Raw genomic sequence first — 22,571 nt, 5'->3', positions numbered from 1 at the left:
ATATATATATATGTATATATATATAATATAGATATAGATAGCTAGCTAGATAAACTATGTCATATTTTTTCATCAGTTCTTTCCGAACAGTTGAGTTGGCTGTGGCACTGCTTTATTTAAATGCTTTGATCTCAGTAGGGTTATATCCTTGTAAAGCCCATTTCAGTGTGATTGTGACTTTTCCCCAAGGGTGGATCTTGGTGACATCATGGTGACAGCCCATGATCATGGTTTTGGTGTGGTTCTCTGTCAAAGTCACGACTAATGTATTTAAATTTCTCAATGATAGAAGACAAGTGGATGTTGAGAACTCTTTGAGACAGTGTTAGCAACTCATTGAATTTCAGCTGGTGTTTCCCCAGATTTTCTGGTCTTTTGACAGGCAGCTTGGTATAGTAGAGTACATATAGTGCTAGTGTTAGAGTCAGGAAGACCTGACTTCCAGTCTGCCTTTAATACAGGCTACGTGATCCTGCTAAGAAAATATGAGTTACAAATGAGTAAGTGCTCAGTGGGGGTGGTTCCTGTGCCAGGACTACCCTCCTACTGATGAAATCAGAGGATTGTGTTAAATCAAAACAAAAAGGGCATCTCTGAGCAAGAGAGACAGTGGGATCTTATAGACTGAATATTGATCTGATAGCCAAATAGTTTTTGAATCATAGAATTAGAGAACATATTGGTTTAGTGTAAAGAATTCTGCCTCTAAAACCAGAAAATGTGGGTTCAAATCCCATTTCTGATCATTTCTACCTAGGTGATCTTATGCAACTCAATTCATATTCCTGGGTCTCAGTTTCCTGATCTATAAAATGAGAGTGATAACTTGATGGCTTCTGGATCTGGACCACTGAAGTTCATTCCAGCCCTAGATCACTGTTTCTAGGAAAACTTACACTATAATATTTCAAAGCTTTCTTGCCATATGCTGGGTTGTCAGTGGCTTCCTTCAGATTGTCAGGGTATGAAATGACCCCCTGACAAACACAGTGATAATAAATATTGATGAACCAATAAAAGTGATTGAGTTTAGAACTAAAAATCTATGGGTGTCACTAAGGTCAACCTTCTAGAATTCTCTGATGTTGGAGGGTCACGTCTAAGCATGCTTTCATGGAGCCCTGTCATAAAAAGTAAGTGCCCTGGAGTCTTTAACTCAGTTTAACTTAGAAAAGCTTTTATTAAGTGTCCTCAATGTGGTACATCACTTTCAAGGATTTGGGGCTGCATGGCATGGTTGAAAGAGAGCCACTTTTAGAGGCAGAAGGATTTGGATTCAAATTCCACTTCAGGAACAAACAGCTATGTTACCTTGAGTCAGTATGAAATCCAGTTTCCTCATCTCTCAAATTAAATTATAATTGTATCTTCCTCACTGAGTTTTTTATGAATTTGGAGCATTTTATAAAACATGACTTTCTCTTTACATGTCAGCTAATGAAAACGAGAAGGCTTGTTTCTTTAAACATCAAAATTCTTTCCAATATAATATCCATCTATGTGCTATGATATTTCATAATCTCATAAAAGTCAAAATTTCAGGTAACCCAAAATCCAAACCAGAGAAGGATATTCGATATATGTTGAGAGGCCATGTATTACCAATGATGACTTATTCTCAACTAGTATAAGAGATAATACTGAGGAAAGTTATACTTAGAAAATAAAATGGACCAGTCATGTGGTTTGGGAGAGAGAGCACATTTGGTTAGCCTCCATGCTGTTCTATTAAAGACCTAAAGGGACATCTCTAGCCTGATCAGTAGTTTTTCTATGGAAGGTCTTAGGCAAGTCACCCAAATGAGAAGGTGTAGGAAGGTTGTGATCTGTCTGGGATCACTATGTGTTAGGTTTGCTTTATGAAGACTTCTCCAGGCATGGACCTTAGACTTCATCTGATAGCCCTTTTACTTCTGAAATCCTATGAATGTATACCATTGGATGGAATGATTCTGAAGAAACATTGAACTAATAGTCACAAAAACAGTAATAACAGTGAACATTTATATGGAACTAAGTGTGCAAAGTGCTTTACAAATATTATCTCATTGTGTCCTTACAGCATACCTGGGAGGTAGGTACCATGATTATCCCCATTTTACAGATGATAAAATTGAGGTTTGGAGAAATCAAGTGATTTGCCCAGGCTCACAGAACCAGGAAGTGTCTGAGACTGAATTTGACCTCAGGTCTTCTTGACTCTTAAGTCTAGAGGTCTATCCACTGTGCCACCTAGCTGCAAAGAAGGCATTAGTTATACAAAGACAAAATTCTTCTCATCCCTAAGATTCTTATATTTTACTTCATGTTGGGGAGTGGGAAGAGGATTACATACATACATACATATATATATATATATATATATATACATACACATACAGAGAAAGGGTGGGGAGTGAAAATTTTTGATTTGCTATCATAGAACCTGGGTTCAAATCCTGGTTTTGTTGCTTATTACCTTTGTGACCCTTGGCAAATAACAATTTTGCTGGACATCAGTTTCTTCATTTGTAAAATGAAAGAGTGGTGCTTGATCTCTGAGTCCCCTTCCAGTTTCAAATCTTTATCTGAGCCATCTGCTCCACTGTTATTCCCTTCTCCCCTGAAATTGTAGTCCCAAGACAGAGCTGTTTTACTTATAAATTAGTTTTCCCAAATCTTTGCAATGTTTGGCATGTAAGAAGTAAGTGCTCAATAAATGTTTTTTCATTCATTCCTCCTAAATCTAATCTCTGAATGGGGGCTTAGGAGAGAGCTAAAATACTCTAAAATAGAACATTTTAAATTTAGGATGGATAGAGGGCATGTCATGGCAGCCTTCTTGGAGGAAGTGGGGTCTGAGCTGAGCCTTAAAGGAAGAGAATTCCTATTGATAAACTCATCATAAACCATGGGTTTCCTTGGTTCCACTGTACAGATATTACCCCGAGGCCATCATTCTTGGTTGTCTGAGATGTGCTCTCCTTTAAAAGTGAGAGCTTCATTTTTCCTCAGCTGACATGGTTTTGAACCATGCAGAGGGAAGTTAGAGTCCATGATGAATTGTTGTCCCATCCCAGATATGTGGGGCCATAGAATCAAGGGAGAAGATGGCCTTGGTGGAATCGCAGGAATAATAGGAGCGATTTATAATTGACTCAAAGAAACACTGAAATTTCCTGGCAAATGAGTGATATTTTAAGCCCTCATCATTTATTTATTACTATTTTATCCATCATAAAAAATGGCAGTCTATCAATTATACATGCAACTGAAATCTCTGAGGCCAGGAGAGGCACATGCTGAGGACACTGACATTGAGCTTCCTCACTTCAATTAGGAGGGAGAAGGATCTCTATTTACTCAGCTCTACCATTCCATACATTACTTATGCAAAATAGCATGGAAATTAGGTGTTGGTGTGCTGCACTTGGACTGCCTCCCTCCATAGTCAAAATCAGTTTTCCGAAGCCAATTCTCTATAAAAATGTGCTTTGCTCTGCCCCCTCTCAACTGACGTTTGTTCCTTTTTCCTATTTTGAAGCCTTTTCTTTGCATATTTAATATGGTCAGACTAAGAAAGACCTTGTGATGGACTCTGTTTTTCATGGGATTCATGTTTGTGTCTCATAATAGGACATGGTATGTTTAAGGATATTAGCAAATTGTCTTGTTTTAATCTGCTTAAAAATTTGAATTTAGCATACTGATCAGAAGACAATGACTTCAACATTCAGAAATTATTCTTGTTTTTGTTGGTTTTAATTTTTCAATTAATATGCATTTGCTTTCTTTCCCTTCCACCTCTCCACAAAAAATAAAGTGAAACAAAACTTTCCCAACATATCTTCAAAACTCTGTTGTATGCAAACATGTGTATGTGTATATATGTATATTTATGAATATGTATGTGAATATATGCATATATTTATATGTTTGTATATTTATATGCATGCATATATTTTTGGCCATGTCTAAATATATATATATATATATGTATACATACATATATACATTTTATCATTCTACACCCTGAGTCCATCACTCCTCTGCTAAAAGATGGGTAGGACACTTCACAATATGGAATAGGGGCCAGTCATTGAATTTATTAGAATTCTGAAGTATTCTCAAGTTGTTTATCTTTTTGTATTTTGTATAAATTATTCTCCGGGTTCTTTTCTTCACTTTATCCTGCATCAGTTCTTACAAATCTTCCCAGGTTTCTCTGAAACCATTCCTTCTGGATTGCCACTGTTACACCTATGTTTTTAGATTTAGTCATATTGGGGGGAAATGGAAGAAACGATTTTGTGTTTAAAATCAGGTCTTTGTACCCCAACTCTGATATTATCAGGAAACAAAGGATGTTGAAGAAAGAGACAAAGTACAGTTTTCTGGTGGACTAAGTATGCATGGCGATCATCCTTTTGACAATTTCCTTAATTGCAGTTTTGGGGGTGGTAGAACTGACAGAAAGAGAACAAGGGCTTTTTGTGAAATGAGACTGGAGCTCATCATGGTTATTAAATATTCTAATGTCAGGGAAGCCAATGATTGTGAATTCAGGTGGTTGTTTCTGAACACATAGATATATGACAGCTTAAGTAAACATCTCAGGCTCAGACAGCTCCATTAATTAATTACAGCTCTGAAGTCTAGCACATGCTTAGAATTTCCAGGAGCCATGTGCAATATTTATAAGTAATGTGCTTTTGGCAAGTTGGGAACAGACTAAATAGGTAGGTACTTTCAAAATGACTTTGGTTTTCTTTCCATGAAATTGTCTTGCCTTAATTGCCAACCAGTTCTGATTTGAAAAAATAAATTCTTCCATCTTATGTTTTCCTCCATAGAGAAAAGATTATTGAATTGCTGTATCTTTTCTAAAATTAAAACAGTAAAAATATTTTTAAAAGTGTGTCTGAAGAGGGCAGCCTTTCCCCAAACTCTTGTGAGACATGATGAGCTATTACTTTGGGCCGTATAGTTATATAATAGTAAAGCTGTTAAGAGTTCTAAATATTTGGTTTTCAGGTGTTGTTTCCTTGAAATTAATTTCCGTTTTCCTTCTGCAAGTTGATTAGAGTCCTTTGGTATGGAGATGGCAGTATAAATTCTAACAAATCAAAGTTTTGTAATTGTTTTCCCTTCTTTCCACCTCTTTCCCTCAAGTTCAATCCTGACTATCAGCACAAAGTAGACTTGAGTACCAGTCCACTCTGGCAAGGAGAAATTATAATCTTTATATGTGAGAAGAATTACATACACCAACAAAATTATGGAACTCAGAAATACTGAAATATGCTTTTTTTTACCTAAACTGATTCCCCTTCTAGAATGTAGGTACCCTCAGGACAGAATTTATTTTTTTCTTTGTATCCTCAGAATCTTGCACAGAGCCTGGCAAATAGCTGATGCTTGATAAATGCCTGTTGGTTGATTAATTCATTGTATTCATCAAAGCCATGAGCCTCAACGGACACACAAATGTTTCAGCTGATACATTTTGCAAAGAAATTCTTGGACACTTTTCCTGTTGAAGAAAAACACCCTGGTTCTATATAGGATGGATTCCTTAGAGCTCTTGAGTATCTGGCTATTAGCATGAGAAATGTCTGAAGAACAAAAACCTGGCCTGTTGCCACAGAAAAAGTTTTAAGAAAGAAGGATGCTTTTAGTAGCTCCTGCCATGGTCACCTTTCCATACAGCCCATTCCTTAGGAAGAAGACAGTGTCTCATCTCATAAGCATGAGATCCTTTCTTAAGGAGCTTTTCTTCTCCCACTGGCATTTCCTTTTTCTTCAGGAGAATCCCTTCTGATCTCTGTAGATCTCTTTAAAGAATGGGAGCTTCAGGAGTCCAAGATTATTTCAGGATGAGGTCAGATGGAGAATCAGTCCTTGGCCATATACTTACAGTGAGATAAAATGGGGGAAAACCCCCCCAAATTATGGACATAGCACTTGACCTCTGTTGGTTTCAGAGTGTGTTTATTTTTCATCTGTCTAATGAGGATTACATGGTCTCTAACTCCGATAACCTCAGCCTCTCTCAGAGTAAAACTATACAGAAACAAATATTGTTTGTAGAATAACTCATGTATATCTATCTTCAGAAAAATAATTGATAAATAGAAACAAGGAAGATATAGTTTTATGTATATTTTTTGTTAGAGGATGCCTTTTCTAATGTGGGGAAGTGAGGGAAGGAGATACCTGGGAACTTTAATATTATATATAATATTAAATATAGATATATATAGATATATATATATAGATATAGGTATATAGGTATATATATAGATATATATATACACACACATACACACATGTAATTTAAAAAAAAATAAAGCCATAGTCGAATTCCCAGATTTTTTTTGTATGTGTATGAAAAAGGGAGTAAAGAAAAATGAATATGCTTTGGATACATTGGAGGCTCATTTATATGGTAGCCCACCAAATTTCCCCTCAGTCATGGGCCCATGAATACTTTTGAATTCAAAGCACACTTTGGATCAGAGGCTATTCTGAATGACCACTTCAGAGCCCCCATCTGATGTGTCTTTTCTATTTGATCAAACCAGAAGGCACAATGATACTTTAAACAGAATCCAAAGAAGAATAACAAGAAAATGTTGGTCTTCCTTCTCAACACAGATCTTGTGGAGGAGTAAGAGGAGGAGAGAAGCAAAACTCATGGGACAGACAACTAATATTCTTAGGGATTCTCTGATACCTCTTTGCCACCAAAGTTGCTCCTTGTTCCTTCCCCCATGAAACAACTTGATGTCATCTGCTAAGTGCTTCCTCTGTGGTGCCTCCATTTGTTGATCCTGCACTGATTTAACACAGCTGCTAAGCAATCTTTCCTGCAGAGAACTGGGGACTTCTACAGAGTGGGAAAAATCAGAACTTTGAGGTTATTTAAAGATTTTTCCAAGTCAGAACTGCAGTTTTATCCAGTCTACACAAAAAGTTCTTCTTGTCAAATACACTTTAGACCTCTTCTTGTTCCCCCATGCGATGGTAACTCACTCAGATTAACATGATATTTTGTTTGGAGTGAGATTTTTCAAATCCCTTCATGGCTCTGAAAGCTAGCCTAGGTCCTCATCAAGTACTCTGGATTTTAAATAGAAACACTGGAGAGGCTTTCTCCTGCATTTTCGCTGTCATGTTCTAAACACAGTTCTTTCTTCACTATAATTCCTAAAGTTCAAAGAAACTGTTACAAGCTTGACTTCCATGTTTGAAGGCATTCAGAAAAGAATGGAACTGTGGGTATGATCTAGGATTTATTGATCCGCTTGATGGTTTTTCCATTGTTAGAGGCAGCTGGATAGGACAGAATGCTGGACTTGGAGCCAGGAAGACCTGAGTTCAAATTTGTCTAAGGCAGTTATGGGACCCTGAGTAAGTCACTTAACCTTTCTTTGCCTCAGTTTCCTCATCTGTAAAATGGGGATAATAATAATAGGACCTACCTCCTAGGGTAGTTGTGAAGACTGAATGAGATAATTATTATAAACTGCTCAGCAGAGTGAGAATGCCTAGCACATAATAAACACTAGACAAGTTAATTGTTGTTGTTATTATTATCACCACCCATAGTTGGAGGCAGCTAGATGATGAAGTAGACAGAATGCTGAACTTAGAGTCAGGAAAATCTGAGTTTAAATCCTGCCACAAACAGCTAGAGATACAAGTATTCTGATAAAAATAATGAAAGATACTTTTTTTTTTAATACTTAATTTCCATCTTGGAATCAATACTGTGTATTGGTTCCAAGGCAGAAGAGTGGTAAGGGATAAGCAATGGGGGTTAAGTGACTTGTCCAGGGTCACACAGCTGGGAAGTGTCTGAGACCAGATTTCAACCCAGGAGCTCCTGTCTCTGGGCCAGACTCTCAATCCACTGAGCTACCATGTTGCCCCCCCCCCCCCCCCCGCAGTGAAAGGTACTTTGTGAAAGGCAGATTATGGCAATGATTCAAAGGCTTTGCTCTACTTGCAATTAAGTTCTACCTCTGACACTGTACTCTTTGACACATGGACTTGTCTCCTAACCAATCCTCCAGGGCTTGTTCAGTTGTTTAAGCCATGAATTCTGGATGAATAGCCCATCCATTTTATTGAAGGAGTTTTCAGAAAGGGAGTTCCTGACATTGAGGAAATCATGTGTTTGACTTGCCCTTCCCCTCCTCCAAAAAGAGGGGAAGGGGTCAAAGGTGAGGTCCAGACCAAGTTCTCCAGGAGAATTTGAGGGAGAAGAGACCGGTTTTTGCTACAGGAGTTAGGCCAGAGTTCCTGGAAGAAACAACATCTCAGCTGAGCCTTACAAAGTTCCGGCCTGCCATTTTTTGATTCATGTTTGGTGTCCTTCACACAGACCCTCAGTGACAAGAAAACTTTATTCTAAGGCACTTGGAAAGACAGCATTTTCTGCCTCCCTTGTTCTTTAGGGCTTTTAAAGACTCAAAAGCCATATTGTCACCCTGTCACTTCACATGCCTGGAAACAAGGCGCCAGAGCTTTCTTCAAGGAGACAGACAGCTGTTCATCCCTACAGACTTAGGCAGGAAGCCACCTCCAGCTCTCTTCCTGAACAGGGCTAAAGACAGCTAACAGGAAGAGGAGTAAATAAATGATGAGCTCTCTGTTATCAGGAAGCTTCCTTTGTAATTCAGCAGGCACTCCTGCTTTTAGGAAGAAGGATTAATTCAATTTAGCCATCTGCCTTCACCTTAGCCCAGGGTACTCCTTCTTTGCCCCAAGAGGTCCAGGCTAGGTTCCTCTATCTAACTGGTATCATTACAGGCTAGCTGGGTAACTGTGGCCAAGGCACTTGACCTCTCTCTGCCTGTTTTTGCCCCTTAAACTTGTAAAATGAAGATTCCTTGCTCTCTAGGTCACCACCAAGTCTCATGTTTCCTCTGCTTTTATGATAAGGTTGAGGCTTCTAGAAATCTTGGAAAGCCAAGTCCTTTTGGCAAAACAGGAAAGGTATGAAGGAGATGGTAGTCTGCCCTCCTGGTAAGTGTCAAGAGATAAGGAGGGTACCCCAAAGAAGATGGGAGTTAACTGATCAATCCCTGATGTGAAGTAAAGATAACCCTGCCATATCCTTAAAGCTCTGGCCTACAGCTTGAAGAGGAGTATCCAATTATGCATTTTTTTTATGCCTCCTTGTACTGAAACTCACAAAATGGTTACATGGAGAAAAAGACTGCCTTTAGAATCAGGGAACCTGAGTTCAAATCCTGATTCTGCCACTGAGATGACCTTGGGTAAGTAATTGAGAGTGTTTAGGTAAGAATATCAATAGCACCCTGGAGGGGAAAATGAAGTCAGAAAAGAACCACTTCAGGAGCATCTCTACTCTCATAGGATAAGCAAGGGCAGGCAGCCAGTCTGTATGGCTTTTTTTGGAAGTTGCTTAAGGTCAGCTAATTAGTTGTTTAGATCATAGAATACAAGATTTAGGACTGGAAGAGGCTTTAGTGTCCATAGGATGAAAGAAATTAGAACTAGAAAGGATCTCCTAGGTCATGTAGACTCATTTTATAGATGAAGAAATTGAGCCTAGGGGCAAGGTAAGTGACTTGCCCAAGGTCACAGGGCAACTGGCAAAGTTAGGATTTGAACCCATATCTTTTGCATGAATTCAGCATTCTTTACACTCCACGCTTCATATTTTGACAAAACCTTCAAAGCCTAAGTCACCATCCTGCTCATTTTAGTCAGTGACAAACATTTAGTGAGTACTTTCTAAGTGTGAGGCTTTATGCTAAGCCCTGGGGATAGAAAAAGGCAAAAGACAGTCATTATTCTCAAAAGATTTATAGGAAGCAGTTGAACAGATGAGAAGATGACTTACTTAGGCTCACAAGGGCAGCAACCATCCAGACAGGATTTGAATCCAGATCCTCTGACTTCCAGTTCTCTTAATGCCAATGCACATAGCTTCTCATGGGTCTTTTCACACATCTGCAGATGAAACTGCTTCTCATTCCTGGCTGTCTCCCTGGGCCACTGCCCACCTATGCACAGCCTGAGGCTGGGGAAGTGGCCTCAATTCACCCAAATCCTCAGGAAGGCTCTTTGGGAGGTTCCCAGCCAAGGACACTTTTAGGATGTCATTCCAATTGCAATTTGGAGAGAGTAGCCAGCAAATCCCAAAGCCACAAGCACAACTTCAATTTCAGGAAATACTCTGTACAGCTTGGAATCTAAGGGGAAAAATAATGTCTGGAATCTTGAGCATCTGCTTTTTGTCACTGGACTGAGCCTGTCACCACAGTGACTTGGGAACAAACCTGGGGAGATTAACCTGGAGAAGAGGCAACATCCTGAGAAAAGAAGGGCTTGACCAGTCCTTGACACAGACCAGTGTTGTTTCCCTCCTTCACCTATTACTCCCTACCACCTTCTGAGGTATATCAGGAAGGTTTCTTTTAGCATATTGTCATGAAATGAGGAGCCATCAAAGAAAATTCAGGGGACCAGATTACCCAGGGTCAGAGGGGAGGGCTTGGAGATTTCAGAAGACACACAGAAGAAGGTATGGATGTGACTGAAAGCTTAGAACGTGGAACACATGAAGAAGGACTAGAGAGAATCAGTTGATTAATCTGGAAAAAGATGTGGGAAGGGAGCTCAATCCCTTGAATAGATGGAGAATCCCATCTGAACATAGGACTTTATGGGTCATAAGACTTAACTTAAAACTGATCTTCAGACATCTACATGCTGTGATGCTTTGCAAATTAAGTAACCTCTGTGCCTCAGTTTCTTCATCCACAGGCTGATTTTCATAATATTTGTCCTCAAATTCTTGGAGGGTTGCCAGGAGGGTCAAATGAAATAATGCACTTAGAAGTGTTGGGTAAAACATTAGGCGATGCTAAATTGTTTATTTGTAAATCTGTGATTATGTAGGTGTAAGGGATTACTAGCCTGGAAATTACCTCCATCTAAGCAGACTGGTAGCTCCTTCTAGCTCAAATGATAGAATATTTGTCATATTTGTTTTTAAGACAAAGTGCTTGGTGTGCAGTAGATGTTATATAAATGCTTATTCCCTTACTTTCCTTTTCTTTGTAATTTAATTTTAGAGAGCTATGTGGAACGCTGAGAAGTTAAATGAATTGCCCAGGGTCATACAGCTTTTCTAGGTCAATATCTGTCAGAAGTGAAAATTAATTCATGTCTTTAGGCTCCAAGGCCATTATCTGTGTCATGCTGCCATTTTTATCATTGTTGTTATTATTATCATCATTATCATCACCACCATCATCATCATGATATATGATCATGACATATATATATATATATATATATACATGATGATGATGGTGGTGGTATTCATATATTCTATCCATATAATAAGGGTTTAAATTGCCATTCAAATGATTTAGGTTATTCTTTTTTTTAACCCTTAACTTCTGTGTATTGGCTTCTTGGTGGAAGAGTGGTAAGGGTGGGCAATGGGGGTCAAGTGACTTGCCCAGGGTCACACAGCTGAGAAGTATCTGAGGCCAGATTTGAACCCAGGACCTCCTGTCTCTAGGCCTGACTCTCAATATACTGAGCTACCCAGCTGCCCCCTTAGGTTATTCTTAATGAAGAATGCCTGACAGTAACTATGGGGATGGGTTATAGATGGAATACATCACCTTGGCCAGGATATTTTTGGTGGAAAATGCCCAAGGATCTTTTCTCACCTCCACATTGCATAAAATTGTGAAATCAGATTCCTTTCTGAATTAAAATACTTTTTCTGTTTTCAAGCTTTTGTATCATCAAATACAACTAACTCTTGATTATGATTTTAGGCAATATAAGTGTTTAATGTCCAGGCATCACTGAAGAGTAAACTGTAAGAGACAAATTGACCTCCTTCTTTTCTTAAGACAACTATAAATTTCCTACCCTAACCCCACACAAAGACAGGAGAAGGGACAGAAGGGATAGCTGAGTTTTTCTACTCCATTTTCTATACTGTCTTTTGTTTTGGTGATGCTAACAAGTAGCAGGTTGTCTTCTCTAGGCTTCCTGAGTAGGAAGCAGAAGGAGCAAGAATTGATTTCTGGTAAATGACCATATACTGACTGGCTAAAGTTAAAGTTGCATAATTAAATTTCAAGATAGAAATTGGGGTCATACATACATACGGATGACAATCACATCAGCTCCTCCAAATTATAGGAATCTGCTATTCCCTTTTTCACCAAGCCTCATAGGATCAAATCATAGGGGATCTGTTGAAGTAATTGGAATGTTTAATATGAAGAAGAGACTTAACCTATAGGAGACTTGATAGAAATGTATGAAGGATTACTATCTGGCTAGGAGATTAGACTTCTTGGGGAAGAGGAGGATGACAATGAGTAATATGTAGGGGAATATCAACAACATTCTTAACAATTAGAGTGATCCAACACTAGAACCGTCTGTCTTGAGAGGTAATATAACAACAAATAGCTTACATTTGATGAAATTTTATAAAATATCTCATTTGATCCTCACAAAATCTTGGAAGGTAATGAGACTTCCAATGAAAGTCAAATGATGATTGCTGAGGGATTTCTTGTTCATGTGTGAAGTTGGGCTAGATGTCCCCTGAGATTTCTTTCAGCATAATTCTGAACCTTTACAGACTTCTAACTTCCTGTTATTCAAAGTAAACCCTCCTTCCTTTAGCCTTTTTTATTCTTACCCCACTTTCATTCAGCTTCTTTTCTGACCTTTCAAACTTTTGCTAGCTACTTGTGCTTTGTTGCAACTGTTTCCCGATATTGTCATATAAAATGACCCATGTTCATGTAATATTGAATATTTCCCAATTGTAGCATAAGTAATTGAATTTTCATGGAAGAGGGATTTGGGCATTCCTCTTTATGTGATGCTTCCTGTAGCATTCTTCCAAAATCCCTGATGTCTACCTCATTTTCTCTTTTGGTCTGGTACCCCCTGATTCACTTTGGTTTGGGATGGGAAAATGATTTTCCACCTGAAATAAGCCATTCAAAAGCTAGGCATTGCCCCAAAGGTAATGTCTGCCCTCCAGAGTTCAATCTGTCTGAATAATACACAATGTCTCTCATCTTTATACTTGCCAGTGACTGTCTGCAATGAGATTGTGAAAGCAGATGTCCATTTGGCAACTGATTTCCTTAAATGCTATTTATTTATGATCTTTTTGCCTGCTTGAAGGTATTATCAGAGCTTTATGACTTTTGAAATATGGAGTGACACACACATGTGCATATGTGGCCTTTGAAAATGTACAATTTTAAAAAATCTTTTACCCATTGGTATGACCGTTAAATGATTGAGAGTCTTCAGGGCCAAGTACAGTAACTACCTGGTTAGCTATTATTTTGTCTGTAACAGCTGATGGTCTTTCATGCTTCTGAATGGCCATTGAGTCTGAAACTTCTTCCAGACTTACTTGTGGCCATGTCTTCCTTTTCTTTTGTTGAACATAATCTTCAGTGAAAGCAAGATTCATAGTTGGCAAATCATTACTTCCTTAATTTTGCAGTTACTAATAAACATGTTAAGTTTTTCTCTCTTCTCTTCTGCCAGTTCTCTTTGATCATCTCCTAAGATTTAGAGATGGAAAGGACCCCAAAATTTGTCTGACCCATTCATTTTTACAGAAATAGGCCAGGAGAGGAGAAATGACTTGCTCAATGTCATAAAGGTAGGGCTATGGCAGCTCTTGGATTCATGTTCTTTGACACTAAATCCATTATTTGTTTGTTTTATCTGCTTGAAAGGCAGGGTGATATAGTGGCAATGGAAATTAATTTGGAGTCAGAGTTTGAACCCTGGCGTGGTTACTTTCTCTCTGATCTTAGTCTAATTACATGGTCACTTCAAGCTTCTATTTCCTTGTTTATACATTTCTAGGTTTCTGATATGATTTCTAGGGTTCCAACTCAACTTCTCTATTGACTCAGGTATTCGCTCCCACTAGGTCACATTTTCATTCACTTATCTATATTTGATCTTTTGTATGTGTTTATCAATGTGTGTGTATATTTGTAGGTGATTGGGAGTGACTAGACCAAAGTCAGCCAGGACTTCTGTGGCAAGTCCTTATGGTTCCATGTTCATTGCTCACTCCACTGTGCCACACTGGTTCCCTAGTGTAATTCCCTCTTAAGCTGGACCTTGAAGACTGGGAAGAATTTGGCTAGATGGAAGAAAAAAAAAGAGGGAATTCAAGGAAGGGAAATGAGATCTGAAAGGTTATGGTAGTGATTATAAGTAAATTATGTAGAAATAATAATTAATAGAAGAGAGAAGGGAGAGGATGGAAAAGAAGAAGGAAAGAAGATAGGAAGGAAGAAAAGGAGTGAAGAAGGGAGGGAGAGATGAAGGAAGTAAGGAAGGAAGGAAGGGAAGAAGGGAGGAAGGGAGAAAGGGAGAAATGAAGGAAGGAAATGAGGACAGAAGAAAGGAAAAGAATAAGGAAGAATCCAATAGGCACACTAAACCATGACCAGAATCATATTTCAGCTTACTTTCTGAGGCTATAGGAATGCAATGTTAAATTAAAGTATTTATATTTGTTCTGCACTGTTCTGGCTGACAGGAGCATTTTTTTTTCTCTTTTCCAGAGGACCTCGGCCAGCAAGACTTCAGGTGCTCCTTCCTACAGCAGATGGTCCAGCTCACAGCCACATCAGGTAATACACCCTTTTCAAGGTGAACAATGACATTTCAAATCCCCTTGGAATGTGTTTAACCATATAATTATTCATCCCATTTTCTGGCATGACTAAAACCCAGCATTGCCATAGGCACGTGTGTGGACTCCCTGGCCCTCATTGATGGTTATATTTATTTAGGGCTTTGATTTAGTCACCCTAGATTCTGCCCCTATTGACAGGGGAGTAGGCAAATTGCTACTTCAGCCATTTCTTTGTTCATCAAAGCTTTATGTGTGGTGCTTTTGTCACAGAGGTTGGGGTGGTGTTGTGGGGGTGGAGGGGATGATGGTGATAAATGAAGGAGGGCAGAGGGTTTTGTAAAAGGCTAAGATGGTTCTTTCAAGTCATCCCCCAGATGATCACATGAACCAAGTCAATCAGAAAAAAACAAATATATTTGGAAATGATCCTATCTCTGTTAACCTTCTGTTCTTCCTCAATTGAATCATGCCTTCCCATGCTCATTATCATGAAACCAACTTAGAAAAATGATTTTCAAATGTCTTGAGGCCAGGTGTTTATTTACACTAAGGAATAATTTGTGTGAGCCATGAAAAGTATGCAGAGTAGTACATATCAGAGTCCTACATCTTTGACTGTGTATATGGAAACATCCAAGAAATGGGTAGATGAAATTGTCAAGGATACAGCTTGTCATATGACCCAGTGACAAAGTGTCAATATAACCCAAACTCTTCACTGTGTCCTTTCTGCCCAAGACTTTGGGCAACTCACATAAAATGCCCTTTACATAAAACTTTACCAGGGACTATACAACATCGGGGGAAACAGAGTCATAGAGAAGATCACCTAGAAGTGACAGTGTCCACCCCCAATGCCCCCACTCCAAAACAAAGAGGGGACTTAGAACAGCAAGAGAAAAGACCTGTTTCACTAATGTTAGCCTAGAATGGTCTGTTTCTGTCTGCTTTCATTTTCTGAGAGTGGGTAGCCCTATCATGAGAAAGACCAGTAGACTCCCTGGGATATAGTGGTAATCTTCCCTGCCCAACAGACAGTTCAGATGTCCTGGTTTCCTTAATGTGGTAACAATACATCTTCTTAGGTGACTGTAAACTAGTAATGTGATACATTTTCAGAAATCTTTAAAGTTGGACTTTGTGATAGGCCACTCGGGAACTAGTAGTAAACACCAGTCACTGACCCTTGTTTCAAGTATTTGAGATGCTTCTTCCATGACCTATGATGGTAGAACTAAAGCAATAATAGAGACAGAGACATGATGTTGGTGGGATCTTGTGTGACCCAGCAGGATCTTATTTTTTGGCCCCGGTTTGACATAGCGATTATGGTTTTTGATGACTCATACTTATTGTAGTTTATTTGATATGGAATGGAGGACTGTGATTGTAGAAAAAAAATGAATGATGAAAGTCACTAGGGAAATCCTGGTTCCTTTTTCTTCCTAAATCAGCTTGAAGTAGGAAAGAGCACAGGTCTATGAATTAGGAAATCTGACTTTTAGACCAATAGCTTCTAGTGACTGTGAATTTAAGTGAGTAATTTAGGTATCATTTCACTCTCACTTGTTTCTTAGAATCACAAAATAAGTCTAGAAGGGATTGGGAGATAGATGATGCTATATATTTATAAAGAAAACAAGCCACAGAGAAGTTACTTCTAATTCATCATCTTTTCTTCCAGACCTGCTTCTCCTCTGGCCAGCTGTTGTCCTTGTCATGCAGTCACATAACTGGAGACCTGGTTGATTCCTCCTAATCCTTCATGTCCATTCAGTTAGAAAGTTCTTTTGATTTTATCTCAAAGATATCCTTTTCTCTGTACTCTCCCAGCAACCACCATTGTTCAACCTTTCCTCCCTTTCCTCCTAGATTAATGTGCTAATTGGGGATGGAGTGTTGTTCGCTGGTATAAGATTTATAGTTGAAGGACTTGGGTTTAAAGCTTTGTTCTGTCTTTTATTATCTGTGTGACCTTACACAAGTCATTTAACCTCATCCAGTCACTTTCTTCAACTATAAAATGAGAAAGTTGGGATGGATTATCTCTAAGGTTCCTTATAGTAAATCTATTATTTCTATGTTCCTATGGTCTTGCTGCCTCTCTTGACTGACATTTTTTGTCACCCTGCAAGGGACCGATCTGTCCCTTTTCTAATCCATCTTTTAAATATTCTCTGACATCTTCCTAATAGGATGCTTTGATAATGCATGCCACTCCACTACTCCCCAGTCTTTAATTGCTCCCTATCACCTGTTGAAGGAACAATAATCTTCTGAACATAGTCTTCAAAGCCCATCATGATCTGACTCTGATCTGCTTTTCTAGCTTCATCACATTTTAGTCACTTCATATATTCTCCATTCCAGCCATAGCACAATCTACACTCCATCTACTAATCTTATTCTGTCCTCTCTCATCTCTGTGCCTTTGCTCAGTCTGTCTTCCAGGCCTGGAGAGAACTCTTTTTCTCCTCCACCCACATATATTTGAGCCCCTTTTCTTTCAAGGTTCCATTCAGGTGCCATCTCTTTCATAATGCCTCTCCTGCACTTTTCCCTCACCTCCTCCTTTTCCTTTTTCTTCCTCACTCAATGAAAACTGATCTCTCCTTCCATAGCTAGTTTTGCTAATGCCTTGCCTACACCAACCACTCCTCTGAACTCATCACATTCTTCTCTCAATGAGGCTCAAAAAGACCTCACAATTGACAGCTAAAAGAGACCTCAGAGATCATCGAGTCCAACCTCTTCATATTATAGAAGAAGCTGAGGTACCAAGAGGTAATGGCCCAAGATTACACAGGTAGTGTGATTCTGCCAGCTAAGTTTGAACCCAGTACCTACAACTCTATAACCAGTTCTCCCTTTACTATGCCACGGAATTTCTCTAAACTTCTAGTTCAACATCCTAATTTTACAGATAAGGAAACTGAGGATCAGAGGGGTTGCCTAAAACCACACACATAACAAAGCCAAGATTCAAATTCAGACTGTATTGCTCCAGCACATTTGCCCTTTTTATGACAACACACCATTTCTCCTTGTATTACAGTTATCTGTGAAGTTCTGTTCCCTTCATTATCTGTTAAGTTTCTGAAGGCAAAAAGAATCATCTCTGTCTTTGTATCTCTAATACTAGTCACAGGATTATTTAACAGCCAAGCCAGTACTAGAAACCAGGTCTCAGGGCTTCTCCAATGTACCAATTTACTTCTATACTGCTCACAAATATCTTCCTATTATTGTCTACATGAGTTTCTTCAGGGATGAAAATGAGAGGTAATGGATAGGACACTGCACTTACCTCAGCTGGAATATTTACTAGGGCTGTAATACTGGGTTTATTCCTTAAAAAATTAGACTCGTTTGCTGCACTTATATAAATGTCAGCTGTTATGATATCGATAATGTTTGATTATTGTTTAGCTGTTTTTTTAGTCATGTCTGACTCTTGATGACCCTTTGTGTTTTTTTGTTTGTTTGTTTGTTTTTTTTTTTGTTTTGGTAAAGATGCATTTGCCATTTCCTTCTGCAGCTCTTTTTATAGATGAGGAAATTGGGCAAACAGGGTTAAGTGACTTGCCCAGGGTCATATTGTTAGTAAGTGCATCTAAAACTATAAGATTTGAATTTAGGTCTTCCTGACTCCAGGCCCAGCACTCTCTCCTCTCTGCCACTTAGCTGCCTCATTAATAATATTACAATAATCTAGAATAATTGGTAATCTTATTTGCTCAATTTCACATAAGGAAGATACCGAGGGTCTGATTACTTTGGTGTCTGTTTGATTAGTACCTTTCAATGAGAAGGAGGAAGTGAACTCTCCAAAGTACTGAAGGTTATTGAACAGAGGACAACTATGTATGCCAAAGGCAGAACTGATGTTTTTCTTCATAAACCTGGGTTGGTTCCTGGCAGTTTTAAAGGGACATTTAAGTTTAAGATGTCTAGTTTACAAAGGCTGCCTTATCCCTAGCCTTGGATTACAGATTCCTGGAGTTTCAAAGGTGATTGCTTATCAGGGACCGATCTAATTAATCTCTACTCTATTAGAGGCTTTAAATTTCAGAAATGATATTTGCCTGTGTGCTGACTCACCCTCTGGGCAAACTGCTGAAGAAACTTCTTCCTAGTTGTACTCACTCCTCAGGCCTCTTTGGTAATCCTTCCCACCCCTCTAGCACACGAGCTAATCTTTCCTCTCCTTTGTCACTGGCACTCTAATCTCTTTCTCTTTAATTTGTGTTTATTGTAAAGCCTTTGTCTTTTGTGTTTGAGATTTAATAGGCTTAGGGACTTCATAGGCATTGCAAATACCTATACAAATAGCAAGACTGAGTTTGAATGGGAAAACTGAAACTCAGCTGGGGGATTCCTGCTCTGGTGCCCTCCTGAGAGGTTTGGCATCCACATCAAGTCCTTGCTGCCTTGTGGATTTGTATGCTTCCCCATTTGTTTTTGGAGTGGTTTAAGTAAATCACAGACACAGAATAAAACATAGGCCCAGTAATCCATCTTTCCAGCCCCTATAAGAACCCTGGAGTGTGGCAGAAGGAGCAATTTGGGAATCAGATAATCTGGGTTCAGATTTCTCTTCTGCCCCCTTGTTATCTATGTCAGTTTGGGCAAGTCATTTAACCTCTCCAGGCCTCAGTTTATTTATTTATAAAATGTGTGTGTGTGTGTGTGTGTGTGTGTGTGTGTGTGTGTGTGTGTGTGTGTGTGAGAGAGAGAGAGAGAGAGAGAGAGAGAGAGAGACAGAGACAGAGACAGAGACAGAGAAAGAAAGAGAGACAGAGAAAGAGAGAGACAGAGAGACAGAGACAAAAAGACAAAGAGACTAAATCAGTTTCACAGACCAATAGGGAAAGGAAAGGAGAAAAGCATTTATTTAGTGTTTGGAATGTGTCATGGCATAGGAGGTACTAGATGGCACAATGGATAAAGTACTGGACTTGGAATCAGGAAAATTTATCCTCATGAGTTCAAATTCATTCCAAAATACTTGCTAGCTCTGTACCCCTGAGTAAGTCATTTAACCATTTTTGCCTCAATTCCTCATCTCTAAAATGATCTAGAGAAGGACATGGTTAGCTGGTATATATGTCAAGAAAACCCCAAAGGGGTCATGAAGAGTCAGACATGACTAAATAACAACATGTATTAGGCACTGAGCTAAGTGCTTTTTACAAATATCTCATTTGATCTTTACAACAACCCTACAGGGTTGAGGCTATTATTCCTGTTTTATAATTAAGGAAACTGAGGCAACCAAAAGGTTAAATGACTTGTCCAGGATCTGACAGCTGATAAATGCTGGATTTGAACTTGGGATTATCAGACTCTAGGTTTAGAATTCTTTTCATTGTGCCTCTTCCAGAGTTACTATGTACTTGTATGGGGAAAAAAAATTCCAGTATTTATTTTCACTAACTTCTAAATGAAATTTATTATTTCTTTCTAGTATTTAAAAAATATGATTTTGAGAAAGGGTCCTTAGGCTTCATCAGATTGCCTTAGGAGGTCTATAACACCACAGAGCTCCTAGTTCTAACCAAGATGACTGTTAATCATAGTTTTGACTACTTCTAAGCACCGTAAAGTTCTATGCACCACCTCCCCTTTTTTATAGTCTTCAAAGCTGTTCTTTAAGCCAACTTATTTCCTAAGTACTGTACACCTGAATAGTTAGGTTGTAAAGACCTCCAGCACTAGCAATGGAGTCAGAGAACTGTATTCAAACCCCACTTTTGATCCTTACTGCTTGTTTGAATCATCTAATCTTCACAGGCCTCCATTTCCTAATCCATAAAATGGGATGTTTGGGTTATGTGGATTGTAAGGTTCCTCTCAGTTTTATAATTCTCCATGTTGTGTTGCTACCTCAATCACTTTTAAATGTCCATTAATTAAATTCATCAGATCAGATGGTCAGGATCCATCTAACTTTTGCAAAGAGATTAGTGTCTTATCCTGTAAATGGGTAGGAGGTCTCCATCTATGGCATAATATTTTTATAACTGCATACTACAAAGAGCCCTAGACAGAGTCCTTTCAGTCTCTGGATTCAAGTCCCAGATCTGATCAAGTCACTTTACCTCTCCTCCTCATCTTTTAGATAGGGCTGGGAATAAATTTCAATCCTTAAATGAAACATTCCTTCCTTCTCCTCATCAATAAATCCATGGGGGCTCCAGATACAGAATAGGGAATATGCTATCAGGTGGGATCCCTAGGTTAGTCATTGTTATTTACATGTATTTCTTTGTTACAAAAGGAGAGTCCAATGGTGGTGGTGGTTAGGGACAAAGGTGTTCCCCAAAACAGGAGGCATTGATAAAATAAATACAATGAGAACAATAAAACTTGGGCTACTTCCCTCAACCCTATGAGATTGTTTTAAGAAAAGTGCTTTTCATTCTTGAAAGAGACATTTTAGATTATGATTTTCTTTATTATCCTCATAGTTATCACCATCATCTGTGCTGCATACTATGTCCTTATTTATGACATCATCTGTAATTTAGATGGCTAGGGCTGTGCTTAGAGGTGGCAGTGGGGCTAGAACTCTGGACCTAAAGTCAGGAAAACCAAGTGGTGTGACCCTGGAAAAGTAATGGAATCTCTATTTATCTCAGTTTTTTAATCTCTAAATGGGATCTATATCTCAGGGTTGTCATGAAGGTAAAATACAATAATTTTTTAAATTTTTTTTATTAAAACCCTTACCTTCCAATTGGCTCCAAGGCAGAAGAGTGGTAAGGGTAGGCAATGGTGGTCAAGTGACTTGCCCAGGGTCACACAGCTGGGAAGTGTCTGAGGTCAGATTTGAACCTAGGACCTCCCGACTCTAGGCCTGGCTTTCAATCCATTGAGCTACCCAGCTGCCCCCACAATAATGTTTTTAAAGTGCTTTCATACTCTAAAGGAATATATGAATGCTAGCTACAATAATGATGAGGGTCTAAGAATGGGATTTTTATGGTGATGGTGATGATGATGATGATGGTGATAAATATTCCATAAATACTTTTGAAAGGATGAGTTATGTTTATACTGTTTTCTTAATTTCTGCTAATATAAAAACATTTTTGCAAATTCTATAAGTATTTACACTATGTATAATAGAATTGCCTTTTTCTAATCTAAGTAATTGCCTGTCAGTGTTGTGGATGTGAGAATACCTCCAAATTTGAAAGACTGATTCTGATAAGCTTTTTTTAATCAGCCTGTCCTTTCTACAAACTTTCTCCTTTGAAAAGTTTAATAAATTCTTTCCCATCTGACTTATCACTCAGGAAATCTCCCTCTGATCCCTAAATCCTTTGACTCTTTTATTTTAAGAGGGGAATAAATGTCTTGGGGAAACAGTAGAGGGCAGATGTGAGAAGGGGGTGTTGGACTGGGACCTCTATATGTTTCACTGTCCTAGGAGAGAATTGGGCCAATTACTTTTAATTATACAGGGATTCAGTGACTACCTGGTGTATAGTAGGCATTTAATAGATGTTTAAAGTGAATGGATCCATTTTCCCAACCTTAAAAGTTATGGGTGATTTGTTGAATGGGTGGCCAGGAGCACTCATGTCTACTATTTGAAAGTGAAAGTCAATCAATCTCAAAGGAGATGGATGCCTGACTAGGTGGCAGCTGACCCTTATGAGGAATTTGAGTTGATATTTGAGTATCAATATTTCCTGGAGGCAGATAATATGAAATGACAAGGCTTCCAAGACAGGGATGCTTCACAGTTCTTACAGTCACAGCAGAAGCTTTAGCCACTTGTTGGAGGAAGACAGGTCTAATTTAGCTGTGATTATATGCCTTAGTAGAAGAGAGACTTGGTAGATTTTTGGTCCCAAATAAGTAATTTGCCAATTATTAT

The 22,571-nt window shown here is 38.7% G+C and overlaps 1 protein-coding gene across 1 annotated transcript in view; it reads left to right on the top strand.

Moving 5' to 3' along the window:
• Positions 1 to 22,571, top strand: part of LOC123249751 (ubiquitin carboxyl-terminal hydrolase 51-like) — a 603,048-nt gene that overhangs the window by 259,284 nt on the left and 321,193 nt on the right. The window contains exon 2 of the mRNA XM_044678878.1: positions 14,610 to 14,678. Coding sequence (XP_044534813.1) covers positions 14,610 to 14,678 — 69 coding nt within the window. The remainder of the gene's footprint in view (positions 1 to 14,609; positions 14,679 to 22,571) is intronic.

This window comes from Gracilinanus agilis, chromosome 5, assembly GCF_016433145.1.
Source record: "Gracilinanus agilis isolate LMUSP501 chromosome 5, AgileGrace, whole genome shotgun sequence".
NCBI lineage: Eukaryota > Metazoa > Chordata > Mammalia > Didelphimorphia > Didelphidae > Gracilinanus > Gracilinanus agilis.
This window is presented reverse-complemented; position numbering and strand designations above follow the sequence as displayed.